At 40.0% G+C, this 18168-nt stretch overlaps 1 protein-coding gene across 1 annotated transcript in view; it reads left to right on the forward strand.

The window, feature by feature from the left end:
* The first annotated feature begins 228 nt into the window (after nt 1-228).
* LOC118798728 (cytoplasmic dynein 2 heavy chain 1) overlaps nt 229-18168 on the forward strand; it is a 154819-nt gene continuing 136879 nt past the window's right edge. Inside the window, 13 exon segments of the mRNA XM_036558254.1 lie at nt 229-297; nt 3248-3445; nt 4284-4454; nt 5634-5772; nt 5925-6043; nt 6816-6960; nt 7611-7843; nt 9884-10012; nt 11392-11505; nt 11582-11693; nt 13690-13814; nt 16200-16375; nt 17123-17318. Of these exon segments, the coding sequence (XP_036414147.1) occupies nt 3263-3445; nt 4284-4454; nt 5634-5772; nt 5925-6043; nt 6816-6960; nt 7611-7843; nt 9884-10012; nt 11392-11505; nt 11582-11693; nt 13690-13814; nt 16200-16375; nt 17123-17318 (1842 nt within the window). The 5' untranslated portion in view covers nt 229-297; nt 3248-3262.

The raw sequence follows: 18168 nt of genomic DNA on the forward strand, positions 1-18168 counted from the left end.
TCTCACAGCGCCCTGCATGTATCCCTCCACCATGAATGGAGTTTAAGTTCTCAAAAGTATCGTAAAACAGTGTCTCAAACATCAGGCAGTGAATTCATAACCATTTTATGAAGAATTATGTAGAAATTTTGAAGAATTGGTGGAGTTCCCCTTTAAAGCTGAACGCATTTAGCGCTCAGCCTGGATTTTTGGCGTAAGGAGAGATACGTAGTTTCCGTGTCGCCACGGCAACAACGCCAGCTTCGCCGCTTGGGCAGCGTTGGTCCAGCGCAGGGCTGCTAAACTGTTTTTCCTGAGGTAAAATGTTGCTTATTTTAAGGCTCTTCGTTCTGAGCTCGACATATAGAAAACATATACCCTTTATCGATCATCTGATGTGAGAAAATTCCAGAAGTGTTGGTGAGTTTTTGCGAAAGAGGGGGAAACAGTGATTAGCTTAGCTTAGCTACAGACCGTATTATAGCTAACAGTGTTTACAGTAGTTACAGTGTTAGCGACCGTTAGCGTCTCTAACTTCGGCTTACGAGCGGTTTCTTCACTGTAAGCCGCACGTTTCGGTTTCTAGTGTGGAGTAAAAACCTTTTAATGCGTCAAACCTAGTATTTCCATGCTTCACTGATGCTAAAATATACGAGGTTTTCTATTCGCCACCTTCTTGTTGGAATTTTCCCGTTCCTCCTTAAATGCGCCAGAATGCCGACCGTTCCACCTCGGACGCCAGAATGTAGCTGCTGAACCATTTAAGGTGGAACGGGGAAATTCCAACAAAAAGCTTTATTCAGCTTCGTCAAAAATATCGATATTTTCTCTAGAGGGGAACCTTTCTGAAGTCCAAAAGACGGGTTTTGATTGCCGTGTAACTTAGCATCGGATATTTTATTTATTTTCATTAATATTGTGGGATATTTTGTGTTGGGGATGAAATAATTCATATCTAACCTATAACACTAGCTGTGTACCCTGTGTGTGTGTGTGTTCTGCTAAGTTACTCTCTGAATGAACAAATGTTCTCCAGTAAAAGAAGCAGAACTTTCTGATGGAACCATGAGTAAGGGAATAGGGGCCCTACACTCTTAAAAAAAAGATGGTTCTTCAAGGGTTCTTTAGTAAGAGAGCTCAAAGAACACTCAAAGAACCATTTCCATGCTTAAACGGTTCTTTGCATGGCAAACTCGTTCTTAAGATTGTTGGAGAATGTGTTGTATATCAGTCTATATTGCACCAAGAAAGGTTCTGTTGTTCTGTTGTCACAGTGTCAAGCTTGTAACAATAGAAGAACCCTTTTTGGTGCTATATAAAACCATTTTCAAAAAGTTTCGATATAGAACCATATACAACACATTCCCCATCAGTCTGAAGAACCATTTCACCATGCAAAGAACCATCTAAACATGCAAATTGTTCTTTGAGTGTTCATGGTTCTATATATGTCCATTGTCTTTACTAAAGGACCCTTGAAGAACCATCTTTTTGAAGAGCGTACTGTAGGGGATTTCAAAGAACAGCTGATTTGTTAGTGTTGGACAGCTTTTACTGACTTGGATCGATTATGAGCAACAAAGGATCCACCAGTCAGGATCTTTCACATCCATAAAGAACCTCAGAAAAGACTAAAGCGTGGTCAGTTCTGATCTTTGTAGAGATGCATCATTACATATAAGACCTTTTCAAGCTCCGCCATCTTTGTTCTGCCTCTCTCTCTCTCTGTATGAGCACATTTTCTCCAGTAAAAGGAACCCAAGCAGTTCCCTCTGATGGAACCATGGCTAAGTGAACAGGAGCTGTTCTGCACACTCTTAAAAAAAGATGATTCTTCTAGGGTGGTTCTGTATGCTTAAAGGGTTCTTTGCATGGTGAAGTGGTGCTTTGGATTGATGGAGAATGTGTTGTATATGATTTTATATAGAACCTTTTTCAAAATGGTTCTATATAGCACCAAAAATGTTCTTCCGCTGTTACGATGTCAAGCTTATAACAACAAGTAAACCATTTTTGGTGCTGTATAGAACCACATTCAACACGTTCTCAATGAATCTGAAGAAACATAGCAACATGCAAAGAACCCTTTAAGCTTGCAGATGGTTCTTTGAGTCTCCACAGTTCTCTCAGATTGGCAGATCAAGGATGAAGAAGCTTGGACAAAGTCTTCAATGTAATGATGTGTCTACAAGCAAAGACAAGAGTTGACCGGGCTCTAGTGTTCCTGGAAGCTGGACAGTAAAATAAAAAGGGTAAATATTGATGCTTTTTTTCTTTATTGTTGGTGAAAATCTTTGATTCTTGACCTCTCACTCAAAGCCTGGATCACCAGACTGAAGCACTTATTTTGGACATATTATGAGAAGAACCAATTTTTGGGAAAAGACAGAACAGTTGAAGATCAAAGAGGAAGAAGACCAGCGGCAAGCTGGATGGATGCAGATCAGAGGAATCACAAACAAGCCATCAAGAAGCCCAAAGACTTGGAAGAACAGTATCCGTGTGGTCACCAGGAGTCTGAAACGGCGTGATGGCACTTAATAACAACAACAATAAACAATTTATAAATTTATTAGTAGTAGCATCAATTTATACTTCATATATAGGTCCGAACCTCTTAGTGTTCAGTGTCTAAACTGAACAGTTGTGATCAAAATGTGTTGATAGAACCCGGCATGCCTGTAAATGATGGTTCTTCAAGGGTTCTTTAGTGAACAAAATGGTTCTGTATACACTCAAAGAACCCTTTGCATGTTTAAAGGATTCTTTGCATCGTGAAAGGGTTCTTCTATTGTAACAGTCCTGACATCATACTAATAGACGAACCCTTTTTGGTGCTATATAGAACCCTTTTCAAAAAGGTTCTATATAGAAGCACATTTTCCATCAGCCTGAAGAACCCTTTCTTGATGCAAAGAACCCTTTAATCGTGCAAAGAGTTTGTTGAGTGTTCAAGATTCTATTGAGAGATTTTTTTTTACTAAAGAAAAATTGAAGAACAGTCATTTTTGAGTGTATACTTAATGAAGTGTTATAAGATGGTTATTGGCATTTATTTGAGGTATTCAGTGATGTTTGGCCTGTATGTCATATTATCTTTCATATCTATAAGTGATTATAATGATCTGTTATTATAAAAATCTGCATTTTAAGGCCACCAGATTACTTTTTAAACATTAGAACTATGTTCTAGACTTTTCTTCAACAAACTGCTGCTCAGAGATCGGCGTTTGTAATGTGTGTGTCTGTGTGTGTGATGGTGTTTTAGCAGCAGAACAGTGAGATGGACTCTGCTGTGAAGGACCCCCGTAAGCTCTTCCTCCTGACCACAGCGGGAAACTACTTCAGCCTGAAGCCGCCGTCCTCCCTGTCCGCCTGCACGGAGCTGAACAGCTTCCTAGACGATGCCAACCAGTTCATTCTGGCCACCTGCAAAGAAGGAGGGGAGCTGCACTTCTCCAATAAGGTGCAGCAGCTGGGGCTTTTTAAAGGGCCCGTATCCTAAATTGTTTTTCGTCCACTCATGTCTTTCTTCGTTTCTCAGTGTCTCTTTATCCCTCAGAATTAAACAGACAGTTTTTGGTGCTGTGAATTTCAGATTTTTGTAAACGACTGTTATGTCGCAGCTGTCGGACCAAAACCTTGTATCTCCAAAATGGTAACTTTACAGGAGAAAGAAATACACAATACATACTTTACTTTTAATTTAAGTCAGTGGAACCAGACATTTTTCCAAGTAATTTTGGCCCATTTCATTTGGTCCATTCGTCTTGAAATTTACACACAATGTAAAGAACAGTAGGTTTTTTCAAATTATGTCAAAAACTGAAAAATGATAGAAATGGAGATATCGCTGTTGTCGGGAAGAAAACCTCATATCTAAGTACATAAATACATAACTCTTAAAGGCACAGTAACAAAGATTGTCTGTTTAATTGCAAGTGATAAAGAGAGGGAGGAAAATGGTCATGTAGGAATTAGTTATGACTGTTTCTGGAACATAAAGCCACACAATTGCTGTAAGTGGACCTCAGAGGGAAAATAAATGCCAGTAGAATATAGGATATATATTTAATACTAACATCTGTGTGTAGTAATGCTTTTTCATTTGTAAAACAGAGCCATTGAGTTATGTTTTGCCCTGCTTATACCCCTTTCGATAGAGCACCTTCATTAGACACTTATTAGATACCCCATTTGGAAGCACTCTCTGAATATTTTAGCAAGGTGAAACAGCTGTTCACAAACAAAGAGGTGTCACATTTACATGAAAAGCCCATGCATTGATGTGTGTGTGTGTGCAGGTGGACAGTGGTTGGGATCAGGAGCGTCTGCTGGTGTTTTTTAAGCTGCGCCCATGTGTGATTACGGAGGAGAACGTGAGCAGAGCCGTGCTCGTCTCCTCCATGCTGGAGTCTCCAGTCAGCACACTCTACCAAACACTCAGATGGGTTTTCAACCCTGCACTATTACAGGTATGTACACACAAACACCCACTAAGCATGCACATTCTGACTGAAGGCTGATTTATAATTTTGTGAAGATGCACATAAACGTGTCTTAGGGGTGGAGCAAATATTGGGTAATGCAGAAAATGGGAAAGCCATTCACCTTTACTATTTCCCACTCACTTCAGTGGGGAAACAAGTGTTTATGAGGCAAAATACAAGCTTCTCACAGTGGCAGAACATGCCCTAAACACCTTAATCAGAATAGGCTAGTCTGATTGAGGCCATTTGGAATACAGTTTCTATCTGATTGAACAAGGTGGGTAATCCTGTGAATAATGCGTTAAATAGAAGAATAATATCCGTGTAAACGCCTGTATCTGATTATATTCCCGGAAAGTTCTGATCATGTGCGTCACGTCATAGTGAAAGTGTATAATGTTCAACATGGAGGAGCAGAAACTGGTCTGCAGAGGCGATGAAGTTTATGCTCTGATCTTTAAAAGACAGCGGTGGGACGGACGTCCACCTTATGTGTCTCAGAACTCGACGTCTTCCTCTCGGCCTTCTTTAATAAGGACATGTGAAGGACGTTTTCCTGAGTCTGACATCATTTTAAAGCAGTTAAAAACACAAGCGCTGCTCACTGCTGCTCGATCTCACTCTGACTGGACTCACGTGATGCTGGTTGTCATGGTAACGTCTACACTAAGCAGTTCTCTACGCATGCGTGTAACTTTGGATCTGATTACTTGTAGTGAGCATGTAAACGGAGATTTGTCATCAGATTGTTGAGTAGAGTGAGATACAAACACCTCAGACTTAATCTGTAATCGGAATGTGTTCAATCAGATTGGAGAAAATCTTAGCATGTAAACACAGACACTATCAGTTTTAACTCCAGGTGGAGTCTAAATAGGTTTTCTACTAAGAATAAATGAGACTGTGTGGCTAGCGAGCTGTCCACAGCTGTATTCAGACTGCACCGGCCATTAGGCCGAACTTTTTTATGGTTTAAAAACCTTTATCACTCACCGTTCACTGACAAGAGAACACCTAGTTGCCAGATTGGGTAGTGGCTCAAGAACGGTGCTAATATGGTATTGTGGGTCCTGTCGAGATTCCCACCCCACTGCCGTCAGCACACAGCAGCACCGTTCGTTGTCCGACAGTAATGGCCCATGTTGATGTTGTGTGTTCGTGTAGGATGAGAAATGGAGTTCGGCGTTTGATCCCAGGCTGCAGTCTCTGCTCAGCGAGCTGGAGGCGGGTCTGGGTTCTGTGCTTCGACACACAAACACCAAGGATTCTGGGAAAAGGAGTCTTTCTGAGGATGACGTTCTGGGTAAGATCATGTTTTATATAATCAACGTTTCAGCTTTTTTCTTATAGTGTGCTGAATCACGTTATTCCGGCCAGAATCACAATAATAACCTGGATGATTGGCATGTTTGGAGTGGAAATCTGCTGATTGACGTGTTGTTTGTATGTCTGTAGGCATTGTGACTCCGTGTGATGAGTTCCAGTATTGGGCGGAGGTGGGTCGTACGGCAGAGCGAAGCAGCGAGAGAGAGAGAGCAGCATACTTCTCTGAGCTGTTTAAACCCATAGTGAAGGTACATACACACAAGTCCTAAACCTTTTCAAAAAACCTTCCAGTGGCTGTTCTGACAGCTTCTGATATTGTTAATAATTCTATATAGCTACCTAGTTTATATAAAATCTAATTAAAGACATATTAAAGAATTAAAAATGTATGTGTTAAAAGTATTAAAAAAAATTAAAGATTTAGTTCACTTTGTTAAAATTTCCTCCAAAACAGGCTGAAATTCCAATTTCTGGCTACTGTGAAAAAGGTTAAACAAGCTTAGGGCACAGACTATTAGCAAATAGCTATATTATGCTAACTAAGTCTTTGCAGGGTTTATAAACAGTATATAAATGTAAACACATAATTAGGGTGTTCAAACGATTAAAATAATTACTCATGATTAACTGCATTATGTTGTTTCTCAAAATCGTGGTTAATCACACAACATATTTTTTCAAAGTTGACCCTAAAAAGCAGTGAACTGTGTTACATCTATATGAGTGGACAAAACCAGCTTCATCAGAATGTGTTGATTACTTTTAGTGATTTCCACAGCGTGAACACAGATTCCAGTTTAATAGTTCCAGTATTAATTCCAGTAATAATTAATCACATTAAATGTGTATAATGCACAGAATATAAACAAAATACCTGTGAACAGGTGCAGATACATTTAAAATATTCCTATCCAGTTTGTAAAATGTGCACGTTCTCATTATGTAAATGAATGTACAGGCTATTTAAACCAGTATAGATGGCACAAGTGCCCTGTATGTATGTGTTTGTGTGTTTTACAGGATTACAGTAATCTGGACAGTGTGAGTTTAGTGGAAGCTCTGGATCTGGTGGAAAGCACTCGAGACGTCCTGGATGATGTTTGGAGACAAGATGAACACAAACCTTACCCTGAGACTCGCATGTGCAGACTCATGGACGTCATAGGTGAAACTGTAGAACAGACTCAGTTTATATCACAATACCTACATTTAGAGTCAGTTATTCATTCAGCCTAATGAGAAACTGTAGAACAGACTCAGTTTATATCACAGTACCTACATTTAGAGTCGGTTATTTATTCAGCCTAATGAGAAACTGTAGAACAGACTCAGTTTATATCACAGTACCTACATTTAGAGTCGGTTATTCATTCAGCCTAATGAGAAACTGTAGAACAGACTCGGTTTATATCACAATGCCTACATTTAGAGTCAGTTATTCATTCGGCCTAATGAGAAACTGCAGAACAGACTCAGTTTATATCACAATACCTACATTTAGAGTCAGTTATTCATTCGGCCTAATGAGAAACTGTAGAACAGACTCAGTTTATATCACGATACCTACATTTAGAGTCAGTTATTCATTCGGCCTAATGAGAAACTGCAGAACAGACTCAGTTTATATCACAATACCTACATTTAGAGTCAGTTATTCATTCGGCCTAATGAGAAACTGTAGAACAGACTCAGTTTATATCACGATACCTACATTTAGAGTCAGTTATTCATTCGGCCTAATGAGAAACTGCAGAACAGACTCAGTTTATATCACAATAAGTACGATTCCTGTCTTATGATTCTGTGTGTGTTCAGGTTCGTCTCTGGGCCGTTTCGTTCAGAAGAAGCTGTGTGTTCTACGTCTGTGGGAGGATTCCTATCTGACTGTGAGAGAAAGTCTCAGAGAGGGCGTGGCTGTGTGCGAGCAGTGGGCCGCAGCCTGTGAGCACCTGACTGGACAGGTGTGGAAGCGCTATTCACCGCACCTGTGGGAGGGGGATAAGCTCCGCCCACAGGGGCTTAACAGCCTCACGCAGCGATTGGAGGAGGTAGGATATGTTTGGAATCAGTGTTTTTATATTAATATAAAAGTGCCTGGTGTATTTTGCAGACATTCTTCTCTTTCGATATAAACTGGGCAGATCAACTTAACACACAACCAGGCATGAGCCCTATTGGTGCAGCTGGCCCCAGGTGGTTTGCCCCAGGTGGTTTACCCCAGGTGTTTTACCTCTTTTTCCAGGCGTTCTAGTGGTAAACTGACTCATCAGATATTAGTAAAAACATAATCAAGTTAAATATTTAAATTGCATTTTTAAAAATCATATCTTTTTATTGTTTTTCGTAAACGTGCAGTCAAGCACAAACAAGTGCAGTGGAACAAAAGAAAGAGGACCAAGTATCAGCTAAATCACAGTTCCAGTATGAATGATATGAATAAACATCAAAAAAAAGGGGGGGGGCCTTTAAAAGGGATCAAACAGCCCTTTAGTTTGACGTTGCCAGATGTGGTCCACACTCTGGTGCAATTACTGATTCTTTCTCAGGCACAGTAAAGTTGGGAAGCTTTCCCACATGGGTTAAATAAAAGGTTGCTATATTTCATTAAATCTTAAAGTAGAGCCTCTTAAAGTAAATTGAATACGTTCAAGCGCAGCATGATGAAGTGTATCCTTAATCTAATGAGAATGAACTGGGGGGCAGGCGACTTCCAGTTTAGCACTACAAAGCGTCACAAAATTGGGCTTGGGCTCGAAACATACTTCACACAAGGACGCGAAAGCGGACGGGGTTTCGCACGTAGGTGCGTTTTAAAAATATGTCAAGGTGCATTTCATAACACAATGCAAGTGCGAGCTGCAATTGAAGCGTTACAGCAGGGGGCGCTATAAGGACAGTCAAGCCTGTCCAAGCGGTCTCGGACCACCAGTGTGTTTTCTCAACTGCAGGCGAGCAGCTGGGTTTCATGCAAAGAGGACTTACAGAACCATATATAATCCATTATGGCCCTTTATTCCAGCAGAGGAGGTACAGCGGCTCACTCTCCTCTACTGTCCACGTTTAGCTGCTGAGGCTGTTGGAATAACAGTAGATCCTCTCTGATTGTCCTCTAGCGCCCCCTTCAGTGCTGTAATTAGGTTTGCACTACACATTCAAAACCTCTGAAATCGTCAAAATAATTTCCGACCAATTACTATACAGTGATGGAGAAGACCAGAGCACCTGAATCAGAGAGGCTGGAGCTGAATGACTGCGGTCACAGAGTGGGACCTTTTCTCTGTCAGTGTTCTTGAGTCTGATTTTGGTCCAATGAATTTGATGAAGAATAATTCATTGATAATACAGTGATTAATTCCGTGTCTGGCGCAAACAGAGAATGAATGGTTTAAGAATCTCATTCCACTCTCATTGAAATTAATCTGTAAATCTTCCTCCCACAAGGATTTAAATTCCTCCAAGGAATCAACCCAAATGAATTTAATTACTTCGTCAAGTTGAGATATTACCCTTTTATGGAGAGGGCGTGGCTTCAGAAATATATCAAAAGATGTAGAATTTGGTAAAACTGGGAACTCATTCATTTAACAAACCTGTGCACCTCGTTCTCTCTGTCCAAGTTACAGCGAGAAAGCTAACAACCAAGCGAAAGCTAACTTATCAGGCAAAACTGAGCTGGCATGAACCTCCTTTCATCTGTTTGTTTTTGCTCACCTGGTCACTCCAGAATTCCCTGAATGCAGATCCAGCAATAAAGTTAATAAGAACCTTCTTTTAGATGTCACCAGATAAATGTCTCACGCTCATTAGAATATTAGGCCACACCCACACAGTTCCCACACAGGTCTGATAAGTGATATTCAAATTGTGTTTTATTATATTTCTGTTTTGTTTTCAAATTTTGCTGGATGTTTAGTATTTCACTCAACTGTAGTATCACAAAGCCATTTTTAATGGTTCTCTTACAGTGCAGGTGTAAACAGTTTAGTTAAAAAAGCCCAGAACTGCCAAAAACAGAGAGTAATATAGTACAGAAAGTGATTTCTGTGTGTGTGTGTGTTGTGTGTGTGTGTGTGTGTTTGTGTGTGTAGGTGTTACAGATCCGAACAGTTCAGGAGAAGCTGCAGCATTTATCAGCCAGACAGCAGCAGGTTTCTGCATCCAGAGTGTTTGAGCCGTTCGCTGGACTCAATCCTGTACTCTACAACCCTTACACTGAGGTACGTGTGCACACACACACACACACACACACACACACACACACACACACACAGCATAACAACACCAAGGGCTGTATTACAAAAACTTCCTATCTTTTTGTCTTAAGTTAAGATCTGACAGGTCAAGATACGATTTTTCACTAATTCATATTACAGAAGCAAATCGGATCTTAATTTAGGAATCTTATCTGATCTTACAGCATCTTATCTACAGTTAGGGAATCTTAACCTACTCGATCGAAGTCAGTAATCAACTGTCATGTCTGTTGCCTAGCAGCTGACCATAAACACACACAGCTGAAACATAAACACGTCATCAAAATAATCAAGCTAAGTTTCAGTCTCCATTTCCCAAACGCTTTAGCCGAGCGCGCTAATGTTCCTCCTCCTAATAAACAGACACGCGTTCAGCTCCGTCTCCTCATTATTCACCACCATCACTGTAATATTTCATCATCAACATTAACACACGAAGGTGATCAGAGGGGCGGTGGAGATCGAGTCTGCAGCGTCTGAGATCTTTAAAACGCAGAGTTAGAAAAGAAGAACATCTCACAGTGAAAGCAGCGTTTTACAGTAGAAATAAATGGAGCTCATTATGCTGGTAGTGAACTATGCTGCTGACACAGCTGCCTAAAAACCATAGAAACGGACCTTAAACAGAAGTGAGGACCCTGTTGGGGTTCATCCTAAAGTTAGGACAGGATTTAGGAGGTTTAGTCTAGTTAGGATGTTTGTGTGATGCTGTTTTCTTATCTGGAGTTCATGATGAGATTATGAAGTCAGGAACTGATATTCTGGAATAGTTACTGTCCCAAATTCAGACCGGACTGAAGTCGTCATGGAGACAGCAAGTAAACAAAGAAAAATGGTGAAAAGTCACTCATGTGTGGATCGAAGCTTTTTAATGAGCTGAGTTTAAGGCACAGTTGAGTTTATGTACATTTTAAAAATACCAAACTGATCACATTTTTAAATCCATGATCCACTTAAACATGTTTACCTGCTGCTTCTTTACTTTGTCGGCGCAAACGTCAGAGAAAACAGCAGCAGCTACGTGTTTGTTTATTTGGGTCTCCTAGTAACAGGAGAACGCAAGAGTTCAGTGAATCTGTTCGGTTCAGCAGCAGCTTAAAAGTTGAGTAGTGTGTGATCTCTAATCGTTTAGTGTGGATCCCCAATATTTCAGTTGCCCAAAATATCTGCAAAAACCAGTCTGATAGTGTGAGACGCCCAGACTTTATAATCTGATAAGACCATTGTAACTTCTGCATTTGAACTTATATAGTTGGTGTCTGTGATAAATGAGTGCAGGTAAAAGGCAGAGGGACATAAACACTCTAGACTCTTTGTGTGTGTGGGTGTGCGTGTGTGTTTAGCCTCTGTGGAGAGCCGCCGTGTCTCAGTTTGAGAGGGTAATCTCTCCAGCTGAAGAGGAAGCAGCACGAAAACTAAAGACGTACATCAGAGACGTACAGGACAGCCCTCAGCAGGTAAACACAAACACCTCTACCTGCATCCTTATAACAGAACGAACTGCTTTATATGTAAACGCACATCTGTGCTCAGTGTCTGCAGGTGTTCCAGAAGCACAGAGAGATCATCAGACGGCCCACAGTGAGCAAAGCGCTCCAGTCAGAGAGGGAGGTTCTGCTCACACGACTGCACGACTACTGTAAAGGTCTGGACACACACAAACTCACACAAGCACTGAAATTTGTTTGCGTTTCAGTCCATATCCACAGCGCGGTGCACCCTGCCTGACATAATCTGAAAATGCCTGTTTCTCTTTACATTGCATTAATTTCATGATGATTGGATAAGAAGAAGTGGCCCAGAATTACTTGGGGAAAAATTCTGGTTCCATTGACTTACATTAAAAGTCAAGTGTATATTTATGTATATATATATATATATATATATATGTATCTTTTTTATTATTCATACAGCAAAACAGATGACGCAGACTGACGCTGTGTGATGTCTGTAAATCTGCTTTGTGATTTGTGAGAATGTCCAGTATGTAGTTCTGCTGAACAGCTCTGCAGATGCTGCGTATGAGCGGCCGTCGTGTGTGAGCTGTAGAATCGCTGCTGCATCACTCGTCACACAGAGGCAGCCAGTGAGGGAAAAAAGGACTGTCTGGCTTGCGGGATGGAGCGACACTGGAGAGATTTTGGAGAGAGAGAGCACTGAAGATCTGACTTTCTGAAAAGCAGCTCAGAGCAAAATCACGTCGCTCCGCTCCCATTCTGCACTGCTCACACTCTGCCTGGTGCTATAACGCAGAGAACTGTGTTTATTACTTATACGGAGATCTAAACTGGTTAATATGTATTTTAAGGAGTGCCGAGTATTTATAGTACCTTTGTGAGACGAGCGCCACCACCCTTCCCACGCTCACCCCCATTGTCCACATCGTCCATTGCCATGTTTCCCTTTTTTGTTTTTTTTTTTATTTTAACCCAATTTTCTGCCCAATTTAGTCGTCGCCAATTCCACCCGCTAGTTAGGACTCCCCCAATCACACGATACTATCAACGCTAGGAGGGCGAAGGCTAACACAGGCTTCCTCTGAGTCCTGTGAAGCTTCTTTTCGAGCTGCCGCTCACGCAACGTCATTGTACAGCTGAACGCACTCGGAGGAAAGCGGCAACCGCCAGATCTGTTACGTCAGCTAACAGACGCCTGCGCTGACTAGCATTGCGTTAAGTGATGGGGGGAGAGGAGTTGTGTAGTAGAATTTGCGAATCGGTGTCATACAGAAGTGTTACTTTCACTTTGATAGATAAGACAATCAACAGAACATGTAATTTGACTGGGGGGTATTCAGACTTTTGCATATGACATCGTGTTTTGACAGTGATTTCCCAAAGGAGCTTTTTTTTAAAAAAATGTGAGATTTCTGGATGCTGTTATCGGTTCTCTGTAACTGATCTACACGCTGTATTCTCTGTAACTGGAACATATTCTGCGCTCATGAGCGGAGGCTGGCAGATTCCTCTTTACTGAAGGAGTCACAGCACAACACAATTTAATTATACCGTCACTGTTCGAAGACAAACAAGTATCTCCAAAACATTAATTTTACTGGAGAAGGCAAAAACGTCCTTAACTTTTAATGTAAGTTAATGTAAAGACGTTTTATTCCAAGTGACACCGGAGCATTTATTCATCATGGTGGAGATATTTGTTTTTTGGAATAAATACCTATAAAGAATATAACACCACTGCAAGTGTGGCGCTAACTTAATCATCACCCTATTGTAGCATTGGGGTGCTGCAATGGGGCAATGCATGACATTAGTGTTGGTATTAGAACATAAGGAGCTGTTGAATTACAAGGTTTCAGCATTAAGGGGAATTAAGGGAGCATAATTAACTGGTTAAGATGTAAGAGTTGTTCACAGTGGTGGTGATAGGAACCAGACGTCCACCTCTAAAAGCTCCCTCGCAGAAAGTTACTACATGGAATGGTTATAAAGCTGTCAGTGAGTCTCTCCACAGCTAACCATTTCACACCAAATCTCTCTAAATGACTTGGCTTACAAACCACTAAACCACTCAACCACTGAATTATGCAGAAATTTGGAAAAATGGGTGGAATTCCCCTCTAAATGCTGCTATAAGTGTGTCTAACTGTCCGATGCTCTGTTTTTTTTCGCGCGTCTGCGCAGGTTTGCGTGCTGATTTTGAAAGCCGCTGTCACGGCGCTCCAGGAGAAAAGAGTGGACCTTTAGCGGGCCGGAACCTCCCGGAGGTTGTGAACAATATAGTGTGGGTCAGACAGCTGCTGATGAAGGTAACATACACACACATACACACACACAGGTATTAACACTAGATTCACACATACTGAGGATGTTTTCTCTAAAGAAACAGTCTGACACTCTCTGTTGAGGTTTAAGGGCTTCACATGGAAAACGTATTATTTCCTGTGCCTTTTTTAACTCCTCGAACTCTGAGGGTCTGTCTGTGGCTCCACACTTACCAACTACAGAACATACAAATACGTCTCTTAGTTGATACTGAACAATTCATAATAATTACAGAATAACTTATAGTTGTTACTGAATGAGACATAGTACATAATTAATAATACATAGTGCATAATGAATAATTCATAGAAGTTACTGAATAATTCATGGTAAATACTGAATTATTCATAGTAGAGACTGAATAATTCACATTAGATACAAATAATTCATGGTAATTACAGAGTAGTTCATAGTACATAATGAATAATACGTAGTACATAAGGAATAATTAATTCTTAGTAGCTACTGAATAATTCATAGTAGATACAGAATAATTCAGAGTAGATACGGAATAATTCATAGTAGATACGGAATAATTCGCAGTAGATACTGAATAATTCATAGTAGATACAGAATAATTCATAGTAGATACTGAATAATTCATAGTAGTTACGGAATAATTCGCAGTAGATACTGAATAATTCGCAGTAGATACTGAATAATTCATAGTAGATACTGAATAATTTGCAGTAGATACTGAATAATTCGCAGTAGATACTGAATAATTCATAGTAGATACTGGATAATTCGCAGTAGATACTGAATAATTCATAGTAGATACAGAATAATTCATAGTAGATACTGAATAATTCATAGTAGATACTGAATAATTCGCAGTAGATACTGAATAATTTGCAGTAGATACTGAATAATTCACAGTAGATACTGAATAATTCATAGTGGATACTGAATAATTCATAGTAGATACGGAATAATTCATAGTAGATACTGAATAATTCATAGTAGATACGGAATAATTCATAGTAGATACTGAATAATTCATAGTAGATACGGAATAATTCATAGTAGATACTGAATAATTCGCAGTAGATACTGAATAATTCATAGTAGATACTGGATAATTCGCAGTAGATACTGAATAATTCATAGTAGATACAGAATAATTCATAGTAGATACTGAATAATTCATAGTAGATACTGAATAATTCGCAGTAGATACTGAATAATTTGCAGTAGATACTGAATAATTCACAGTAGATACTGAATAATTCATAGTGGATACTGAATAATTCATAGTAGATACGGAATAATTCATAGTAGATACTGAATAATTCATAGTAGATACTGAATAATTCATAGTAGATACTGGATAATTCGCAGTAGATACTGAATAATTCATAGTAGATACAGAATAATTCATAGTAGATACTGAATAATTCATAGTAGATACTGAATAATTCGCAGTAGATACTGAATAATTTGCAGTAGATACTGAATAATTCACAGTAGATACTGAATAATTCATAGTGGATACTGAATAATTCATAGTAGATACGGAATAATTCATAGTAGATACTGAATAATTCACATTAGATACTGAATAATTCATAGCAGATGCTGAATAATTCATAGTAGGTAATGAATAATTCATAGAGCAATTGACATTATGTAATATTTCCACTCTTCAGACTCTCTGTGCTTGTATTGGATTATCAAAGGAAAATATAGAAAATAAAAAACAAATGTGAATTACCACAAAACACATTTTCTGAGCTCTGTAATCAATCATTATTTATTGTGGAGCTCACAGAGTGACACAGCAGAGCTAACTGTTCCATAAAGTGTAGTATTCTAGTGTTGGATTAGAGAGGTGAGGTGATGTGGACTCGACTGGACTGTTCTCCAGCTTTCATTTCCAAAAGCTCTCGTTTGCCTCCTGTTCAGAGTTTACAGATCGACCATCTGTATTAATAGGAACACGTTGTTCTACTGTATTAGACTGCTAGCTGTGTGAAACAGTACAGGAAAAATTCAGGCTACTGCTGTGCTAGTCCATGTTTATAGATACCAGTGAGTCATACAGTGTCAGAAACCACATTATGAAGACTGTTAGAGATACTGAACACCTCCACACGCATTGAGGCAAATGTGTGATAATTTAGGCCTGCTGTTAGCACCATGCTAGTTGGTAAACATGAGCTTCCATTACTTGTTAGCTGCGTTAGCTCCAGTGTTTAAACTAAAGAAGTAAACAGACGTCTTGTCTGGTCGTCTACATTTGGGGTGAGGGGAACTGGTAAATTAGATTTTTGTTCCCTGAACTGTCACTTGATTGTGATTTTGAGAGTCGCTGGGCTGCACCCGTCACTGGTTTTTGATGATCATCTCGTGTTTGTGTGCATGTTTAGGTGGAAAGCTCTGTGAAGATGGCCGAGGCTCTGCTGTCGGATCTGCCGGGGTTCAGTGCGTTCGCGCGTCTCTGTGCGGATCTGCAGGAGCAGCTGAGGGCGTACGAGCAGGAGCATTTCGAGGACTGGTCTCGGGATCTGCTCTCAGGACTCGCAGATCCCAAATCTGGAATCAGGTGATTAGGAATTCTGTTTAGCAGCTGGAGCATACAACACTGTGCAAACCAAAAAGATGACGTAGTTTTCATTTTAAGTATGACAACTATGAGCTTCATTCTCCAGTATCTCCTTAAGTGTGTTCTTTAGCGTGTTCTTGAAAATGGTTCTGAGAAAAAGTCTACGTCAGATTCATGACGTGTTCTTAAAGCGCAGAACTGTTCTCACCTTTGTGCTCTTGAGTGTGTGAAGATTCTGTTCTTACCTAAGAACAAATCCCGCATAAGAGAACATTGGTGAAAGTTAAAGTCTTCATGAAAACTGTATAAGTTGGTTTAAGAAGAAATTTCTTATTAAAAACAGTTGGTGAATGAGGCGCTATGTCTTTTTGGCCAAAACAATGCGTCTTTTTTTATTGTTGCTTCACTGTTTAAATCTAATGACATAATTATTTACATAGTCAGTTACTTCAATTACATTAATATCCACCTTGTAATTTGTAATTACTTAAATGTAACTTTATGCAATTACTTAAATATGTAGTTACTTAATGAATTATACAGTAAGTGTACACTCTCTGGCTACATTTGAGTCTTCGCCTTTGATCTTTTTCTGTTTGTTTGACAAAAAAAGGAAAAATGAAAAGGATGTTTTTTGTCAATTTCTAATTCTTACATGCAAAATTTCATAACAAGCCATTTTGCTGTTGGTCGTAGTACCTGAGACGTCTCAGGGTTATGTGATGTCCTGAATGTGCCCGTGTGTAGTTTGCAGGCGAGTAACCGCGTGATGGAGCTGGATCATACGGACGGGAAGCTGAAGATCCATTACTCGGAGCGGTTGGTGAGTTTGCTGAGGGAGGTGAGGCAGCTTTCTGCTCTGGGATTCAGCATCCCCACCAAAATCCACCAGGCCGCCGGCACCGCAGAGAAGTTCTACAGACAGGCTATGATCCTCAAACAGGTGAGGAACATGAACACACAGCAGACACGTTCTACAGTTCTCACAGCCTTTAACACTGGAAGGAATCGTTCACCAAAAGATTTAATTCACTCAGTTTCCCCTCCTTATCCTAAATGTAGGCCCAGTCCCATTTATTCTTTTTACGCCTACCTCTTGTTTTTGAGTGTTACAGGGTAGTGATTGAAATCTTCCCTCTGAAATGGGACCCTCAAATAAAAAGAGCATCACTTCATTAACAGCTACCAGCGCTGCTCTGTAGGCGACACTGCCAGTCTGCAGTGACAGCAGAGGAGGGTAAAGTTCAGCTCCTCACTGCTGGGCTTTAGTTACATTTAGGGCATCATATGACTTCAAAGAGGGGGGCAATTATTTATTATCACCACCCCTAATTCTTCAGTGATATGAAGCTAAAGTCAGATATTCACCAGCTTCTAGTTCAAATTTTCCTGTTCCACCTTAAATGGAGCAGCAGTCTGAGGCGTCAGAACTGCATTTAAGGTGGAACAGAAAAGTTAGCTAACTAGCTACCGAGACATCAGCACTACTAGTGATTTTCATGCTTGTTATGAAGAAAATGACCATAATACACTGAAATGACATTAAACTAAGATCATACAGTGGTTATTGTAATTTTTTAACAAAGAAAACTCTCACATTTGTGGGTTTCTTTGGTCTCTTGTTCTCCATCTTGCTGGTTTTTCTTTTATTCTCATAACTCTCTGTTTGGAGTCTCTGAAAAACCTCAGTTTGGAGGATCATGTAGCTCGAACACTTCGCCCTCCCCCTCTATCTCAACAAGAATCAGGACACCCTACCCCTAGACGTGAACACGCAAAACAGAGGGGTAGGA

This window comes from Colossoma macropomum, unplaced genomic scaffold, assembly GCF_904425465.1.
Source record: "Colossoma macropomum unplaced genomic scaffold, Colossoma_macropomum, whole genome shotgun sequence".
Taxonomy (NCBI): domain Eukaryota; kingdom Metazoa; phylum Chordata; class Actinopteri; order Characiformes; family Serrasalmidae; genus Colossoma; species Colossoma macropomum.